The sequence below is a fragment of the Bombina bombina genome, chromosome 6 (assembly GCF_027579735.1).
Source record: "Bombina bombina isolate aBomBom1 chromosome 6, aBomBom1.pri, whole genome shotgun sequence".
Taxonomy (NCBI): Eukaryota; Metazoa; Chordata; class Amphibia; order Anura; family Bombinatoridae; genus Bombina; species Bombina bombina.
In genome coordinates, this window is record NC_069504.1 from 635,549,912 (window position 1) to 635,558,316 (window position 8,405).

Consider the following 8,405-nt stretch of genomic DNA (forward strand, 5'->3'; position numbering starts at 1 on the left):
CACAGTGGAGTAGGTAGACTATGAAGTAACCCTGTGTCTGATTTTGTATTTCCTCGTTGAGTAGGGATGGCTAAAGTGGTTGCCTGTGGTGAGTATCCCACATGTGGTACAGCCAAGACAGCAGAAGCATCCTGGTTTATTTTTTAGCCAAGTTTCACTGCTATAGCATTTGATAGGGTCTGTTTTAATAAGTTGGTCCATGAGGGACTGGGCCCTGCGGTATCCAATCCTTGGTGAAGGCATATGCTTAAATGGTAGGTCCTTGTCCGTAGTAAGAAGACTCCAGTTCTCACGTAATGCCTTAGCGATGCCCTCTTTGCCTGTAGTATAGGTTGTATTGAAGGTCAGTTTATTTTCTATCTCCCTGTTTTTCGTCTTGTAGAGTAGTTCCCTTTGGGTCTCCTTCATTGCTTGGTTTATGCTATCTTTCAGGTTCCTGCTATGGTAACCCCTTCGGATGAATTTGTGCTCCATCTCCATCATTTGAATATTCCTCCGTTCAATACTGGTGTTGTTTCTTGTCACCCTTTTGAATTGGGAAGTTGGTAGAGCTTTCTTTAGACTTGGAGGGTGGCAACTGGAGGCACAAAGAAGAGAATTTTTATCGGTGGGCTTGCTGGTATATATATATGTGTGTGTGTGTGTGTGTATATATATATATATATATATATATATATGTGTATATATGTATATATATATATATATTTGCCTGAAATGCAATTCTGTCAAAAGAACTGAGATAAGGAGGCAGTATGCAGAAGCTTAGATACAAGGTAATTACAGAGGTAAAGGGTATATTTCTATAACTGTGTTGGTTATGCAAAACAGGGGAATGGTAAATAAAAGGATTATCTATCTTTTTAAACAATAACATTTTTGGTGTTTACTATCCCTTTAAAGCAGGCTTCTAACTCTACATTTGGTATTAATAAATTGTATTGCTGTTACAAATAATGTATGGTTTAGTTTGTTCAGTAATTTACTTCTGGAAAAAAAAAGCATGCACATTTTGTTGCATACACAGATTGCATCATGAAGCTGATTATTGGGACTTGCCCTTCTGGCTGTGTTTAGTGAGTGTGCCTAACATATTACGATCAATACAGAATGATTCACAAGTGGCTGTAATAAGTGTGTCCCCCCGCACCATGCTATGTACTATTGGCTCCCATGCTAGAATCCAATATTAAATGACTTGCGTCTCTGTACAGGTCACAGTATGAGCTGCCTGATGGAAAAAATAAGTATTTAATTGAAGAATAAAACAAGGCAATGATAATCTCCTACAGAGAAAATGTTACCAGTCATTTCTTATGAAATACACAGTTTTCTGTGCTTGCTTTACAAGACAGTTGTGTAAAGAATCTTAATTTACTAATCGTTGAATGAATTAAAGTTTCATATAAATGGTAAATCCCTCCAGTATGCATTGCTCTGTTACTTTATCCAAATATCATTTAACATATAGCTAGTTTAGTGCGTAGTGGAAAGAGGTGTGTGTGTAAAGATTATGAAGCTATGTCTATGGGTCCGATTATTCTAAAGGTCTCTGGGCTGGCGAGATTTTTAAAGAATACTCACCAGTACTTCTATTTCCCTGGGGGAATGAACTAAAGACGCTTTTTACCCAGAGAACAGGATGTCTCGCCAAGGGGCATATACTGCATTTTCGTATGGGGAGAAGATGCGGACATTACTAAAAGTGCACAATAAAATTTGTATTTTAAAATTTTTATGTATTCATAAACAATTGTAACAAAATTCTTCACCAAAAATTGTATTATCAAAGCGTAAAATTTGTATGTAAATTACACAGGAATAAATGGTAATAAATATTCACAGCGTAAAAAAGCGTAACTACACTGGATGTGCAAAAATCACTTAGAAATGAATACTTCTAAGTACAAAATACAAATTGTTTCTCTGATCTTGATGTAATTTTCGCACTGCAGATCACTGGGGGGGTTTCTCGCAAACTAAAAGTTGGCCAACGTTTCTCAAAATACTTATAAACCTAATCAAAAAACACATGCATATGAAAATATAGGTGATTGTAAGAGCCTAACGCCTAGTGAAGTGGGTCATTTTTAACACTGAGACTAATGTTCTTGTGTTGAATCCCCTGTTTTTTTGTTGTTGTTTCAGTTTTGTTTTTTTAACTGAATTGCAGAATATATTTCTGAAAAACGCATTTTACTTTTAACTTGAGCCCATACTATCACTACTGACTGAGAGACGAATGGGAAATTTCAAAACAATCTGGTGATCTGTACTGGTCAGCATTTTTGAGATCTACTGGTAGACATCAGTCTACCTTTTGTTCACACCTGTACTTTGACATCAGCATTTATGCTGCTTAAAGCCTATTCAAATGTTTTGGCTCTTCATAGATATTGTGACACACCTACAATTTGCCAATCTGCTAGCCACAACAGAGAGAATACCAGCTAGAATAAGTAGGGGTAGTTTTATGCTCAAGATGACGAGGCCCAGTCCTACTTGAATTTCTCTTCCACTTTCAAGTTTATTTCACAAAGCTTGGCTCAGGCATTACATAAATACAGCACTGCGGGATACCTTAACTACACAAAACACAGTTTTGCAATATTTGTTCGATATGCAGTAATCAATGTTAATGAGTGGCAAAGTGAAGATCATATTATTCTTGTTTATTTAGAATAACCTAAAATATGTGCTAAAAACAAAACAAGAGTCATGTTAAAATCCAAAATTCCAGTGTAGATGATATATATGTGACACTTTTTTATATTCTGTTAAGTAATATGCTTCCTTTTTGTGCCTGTTTTTTTTTCTAATCCATCCCTTTTTGTTTTGTGTGTGGCATTGTAGCACACACATCCAGGTGACAAGTTCTGAGCACCAGCCCCTGGCACGCACTTCCTGTGGCACTGAAGGCTTTAAAAATGCAAAGAAAAGCACAGCTGTAGCAGCTCAAACAGCTGGCATCTCTGCCGCAACAGTAAGTCGTTATTTTTCTTATTAGAGGATGATTTTAGAGTTTGTAGGATATAAATAGTTCATCTTTGTGTTTTTAATTTCAATTTAAAACCTGTTAGTTTGTTTTTTTAATAGGTTCTTTAAAACCGGTATTATAACTGTAAAGTAGCTTTAATAAAAATATTGGGTTTATGCTTTGAGAGCTTAAGATTTACAGATCTTCTTAATATATGTTAAACTTTAAAGCCCACCACTTCTTTTCTCTATGGATGGTTAATATAAATCTGTTATGATTACTGTAATGTTACCACTTGTTTTCTTTATGTAAACGTCTTTGACAGATGTTTCCACTAGGTGGCAGCACCCAACCAGCTCAGTGAATTGTGTCAGATTTAAAATGTTTGACCATAATGCCAAGATCCAAACACTGTATATTCTGTTTTCTTCCAGCAGAGATTTCTCAGCATGTGTAGTAGCACATAGACAGGTCACTATGTCTCAGTTCACAGAATAAAACTAATTAGTACAAGCCTGTGAAATGATAAACCCATAAGAGGTTTTTTGTTTTTTTCCTCTAAGCTGTTACATAATAGGCCTCAGTGACCCACGTTGTTCATTACTGAAATTATTATCTGACACTGCTAATAATACATACTCAGAAACTGCAGATTATATTTGTAACATTCTTAAAATGAATGCATAACTGGCTCTGTGACAGTACACAAGATGCTAGTTGATTTGCTCTTTTATCTGTAAATTGTATTGTGAAGAATTTGGGTTTTGTCATTTTAACAATGTTATTTATTGAGAAATTCATAGTGCATGTGAAAGGACAACAGTCTCACAACTGCATTATTTATTTAGTTTAGTTTTGCTTTACAAGCAGTTCATTGGTTTGCGCACGCACACACTTATATATGTGTGTGTATGTATAATCTATTTAGAGAAAAAATGTTCTTGCACTTTATTACATTAACATTCTAGCTATTCGTAAAATAAAGATAAATATGACATTCCTTTTTTTATAACGTGAAACTCCTCCTTTTTGTGCTTATTTGAATTCAATCTTCTGTATTGTACTTAACAGAAGATTCTTTATTATCCTTACACACTTTCTTTTTTATCTTTCTTTTGGGGGAAAGTCTACTTATACATGACTGCATTAACCATGAAATACATCAATCTGTGGTTAAGAATAGCACATAAACATATTACACATTCACCTTACTAAGCTTTTTGTCAGTTCTCCAGTATTTCTGCATTTGTAAGGTGTTGAGGTTTGGAATAGCTGACAGTTAGTCTTTGTCTCGCCACCTATAGTCTTTTATCTCCACAGGAGCTGACATGTAGTCTGCCTACAGAGTACGTTACAGAGGGTGTAAACATCTCCGTGCACATTTAAACTTGACTGGCCTTTCTTTAGTCCCTTTTAAAAGCTTGAGTGTGTTGAATAATAAATCCCAAGATGTTAATTAAAAAAAAATGTCAAAAAGGTGAACTTTTGTAGGGCTATAAAATTTGCCCATCTATGAGTAGCAAAAAAATGTAACACCCACCGCCCTCACCAAAAATGCTTGTTTGAGGCACGTCAAACCATTTCAAAAGCATGAATCCTTCAACTTAAGGGTCAGTAGGAGTTCTGTTAAAAGCATTTACGGCGTATAGATTAGGAGCTAGCTGTTCCATTTATTCAAGCTGATACCCCTGTGGTTTAATTCATAAGCCATGATTTTCTCTTTGCAATTTTCTCTCTGCTTGCCACTCAATATTTGTTGTATAATTGTTTATTGCTAGATACATCAGGATGGGTGTTTCCTGACTACTCTTGGAGAAATTGCTAGTAAAATTGTGTCCTTTATCACTTTTTTTTGTTTGTTTTTTCTCTTATTCATATTTATGAGCATGTATTTATTTCCTCTTAAATTTACATTCACTGGGTATATTATAACATTTGGCAAACCCAGTGTTTATGCACCTTTAAACATAGATCAGAAATTGTGTTGTGTCATGTTTTGCTAGACATAATTCTGTACTATATATTAGTGGATTTGTAATTAATCAAGTCTTTTTTTCTATTGTTTGCAGAAAGCAGTTAATAAAGGGGTTTCCCATGTGCGAGTTGTTGTGAAAGGACTAGGACCTGGTAGATTGGTAAGTGGTTAATGACATATTTATTACTGATAATGGTAATTATTTGGGCTGATATAGCTGCACAGGTTCTGAATGCTGCTAACTACAGGCTGATATTTATTTAAGTTTAATTAAAAAGTATTCATATAATTGTATGTATGGAAACAGACTCCGGTATCTACTAATATTTCATAAACAATATTTCTGCTTTTATTATTTACCTCTAAAATTACAGTAAACTAAATAAATATATCCATTTTTACTCCGTACTATTCATGCTCATAAATACACTTTGTTTATCAGACAGTCTGTTTAAAGTGAATGTCAATTTTGATGCTAAAGTGCCCGGTTTTTAAAAATTCAATTAAAAACAGGGGCACTTTAATTCATCAAAATTTACATTTCACTCCTGTTGTGAAAAAAAACTTACCTTTTAATCTTGACAGCAGCTCCAGCTTCCGCCGGTCGTTGCAAGCCATTTCTGACGTAAGAAATGATGGATAGGTCATCCTCCCTCCAATCAAGGCTCTGCCCCCCCCCCCCCCCCCCCCCCCCCGGGGAATCAGTCTTATTCTCAACGCCATGATTGGAGGAAGCCAGATTCCTCATTAAAGGCACTTTAGCATCTAAATTGACATTCACTTTAATGGGACAGTCAAGTCAAAATTAAACTTTCACGATTCAGATAGGGCATGCAATTTAAACAACTTTACAATTTACTTTAACTAGCAAATTTACTTTTTTCTCTTGGTATTCTTTATTGAAAGCTAAACCGAGGTAGGCTCATAAACTGATTTCCAAGCCATTGAAGGCCACTTCTTATCTCGGTGCATTTTGACAGTATTTCACAGTTAGTCACTGCTAGTACACGCGTGCTGTGCCATATAGATAACATTGTGCTCACTCCTGTGGAGTTATTTATGAGTCAGCACTGATTGGCTAAAATGCATGTCCTTCAAAAGAACTGAGATAAGGGGCAGTTTGCAGAGGCTTAGATACAAGGTAATCACAGAGGTAAAAAGTGTATTAATGTAACTGTGTTGGTTACTCAAAACTGGAGAATGGTAAATAAAGGAATTATCTAACTTTTTAAATAACAATTTCAAGTAGACTGTCTGTTGAAAAGCAAAATCTTTTTATTTTTTTTATTTACATATCTGAATAAAATTTGTTAACACTTCATAGAAATATTCTAATATTTAAACAGAAGAACAGGATGCTAGCGCACCATTTTGGAGTGTAGCAGTAATTTTACTTACAAAAAATCAGGTTATCTTCTATACATTACCAAAATGTAAAATCCCAAAATTCATCATCCTCTTTGTAAATGGTTTTAAAAAAATGCACAAATATGATGATGTTATGAATGTATGGGAATTTGTTCAACTAGATAAACCTAAGTTAAATTATTTGTAAACAAAACATCCCATAATCTTTACATTAAAATAAAAGCTTTCCATTTTAACCCAATCCTACCTATTTCATGTAATGTTCATAAATCCCCCTCCTATTCAGATTTTACCTGTGCTTCTCTTTTGATCAGCTCTTTGAAACCCTTGTCTGATGCATATTTTCTAAAATGATGCCCTTGTTAGGATTTGCTTCTATGATTTCCCTTTCTTATATAAAGCAAAAGAAAACACTGGGCATTGTTACAAGAACGCTCTAACTAAATTTTACAGCATTTCCTATTGTTAAGGAATATTAAGCACTTTTTAAAACGTCTGAATGCTAACTGTAAAGCAGTATTGCCATGTATGGGTAGCTTCATTGTTATTATAATAATATAATTTTCAAAAAGGTAAGTGTTGTAAAAAGTGTCAGTGTTGTAAAAAGTGTCAGTGTTGTGTAAAGTGTCAGTGTTGTGTAAAGTGCCAGTGTTGTGTAAAGTGCCAGTGTTGTGTAAAGTGCCAGTGTTGTGTAAAGTGCCAGTGTTGTGTAAAGTGCCAGTGTTGTGTAAAGTGCCAGTGTTGTGTAGATAAGTATAGTATAGTTTCAGCTGTAATTTATAAACCTGGTTTGCATATATTAAAAAAATATATAAAGTTTGCACAGTTTACAAACTGCCAGTAGTATTAGTAGTAGGCAAAATGGATTTTGGAAGATAAGTACACACACTTCTTCCCACCCCCCAAAGTAATACGTACATTTTGTCTACAAGTTACCACAAGCATCATTTAAAGAGATATTACACTGATATTTTTACTCTAGTATGTAATTCATTTATAGCTGTCCCTAGCTGGACTCAAGTCTTTAAAACAAATAGAAGCATACAACATGCAATTAAACGTTATGAACAACTGATACAATTTTAACCATATCATCTGCATATTATTTCAGTCTAATATTTGCTTCTAATACATAATTACTGTATATCTAACATTTGTTTTGAGAATCATTTAAATGGTATATGCAGCTGTTTACGTAGTTAAAAATTCATTGAATAAAAAAAAAAAAAAATTTGTTAAATTCATTCTTGTTTTACTAAAGAGAATATTACCCTAAAGTTCCTTTTTTATTATTATGGAAAATAAAATAATATAATACTTTCTTTGTTCTTATCTAGTCTGCCATCAAGGGGTTAACCATGGGAGGTTTAGAAGTTATTTCAATTACAGACAACACCCCAATTCCACACAATGGCTGTCGTCCACGCAAGGCACGTAGAATGTGAGCTGTGCCAGAAGTGAACAGTCTTTAGGATTTCCAAGAAACGCCACTTAAATGCAGGAAACATTAACATGAATGAAATATACGTTTCTCAATATGGCTTATTCATCAGCTCCTGAAGTCTAATTCCGTGTGTATAAAAAGTATTATTTGTCTCTCTTCCTTTTTTGTACAGAAGCTCTTTAGTTAAGGGATACACACACACACACATATATATATATTCACATAAACATTTATATGTTGAAAAATATATGTATGCATTTTTTTGTTGAGCCCAATGTTAGTTTTTAAGATGCTTCTAATAAAATGAAAATGTCAGAAAATGTTTGAGCTCACCTTTTGTGTTGTTCACGACTCACACATTTCTTTCTTCTATGTCCTTGGAAATTACATGAGAATTTTATTCTCTTCAAAAATTACAGGTAATATAATTCACAGTAAAAATTGCTTTTACAAACAATAGGTTATTCCCTGGCAACAAACTACAGAGAAACCATTGTAAATATATCCAAAAATCAAAATGCAACTGGAAGCTTTTTTATATGCATTTTACAATAACCTAATAATTTTTTATACTTTTTAAACCCAATCTGCATTGTAATTTTGTTGCCATAGTGTATAGAAATATAATTTATTTGTACAATTTA

General features: G+C 34.0%; 1 protein-coding gene across 1 annotated transcript in view; it reads left to right on the forward strand.

Moving 5' to 3' along the window:
• Nucleotides 1–8,081, forward strand: part of MRPS11 (mitochondrial ribosomal protein S11) — a 60,233-nt gene extending 52,152 nt beyond the window's left edge. Inside the window, exons 4-6 of the mRNA XM_053717656.1 lie at nucleotides 2,851–2,980; nucleotides 5,044–5,109; nucleotides 7,655–8,081. Of these exons, the coding sequence (XP_053573631.1) occupies nucleotides 2,851–2,980; nucleotides 5,044–5,109; nucleotides 7,655–7,762 (304 nt within the window). The 3' untranslated portion in view covers nucleotides 7,763–8,081. The remainder of the gene's footprint in view (nucleotides 1–2,850; nucleotides 2,981–5,043; nucleotides 5,110–7,654) is intronic.
• Nucleotides 8,082–8,405: the final 324 nt, after the last annotated feature.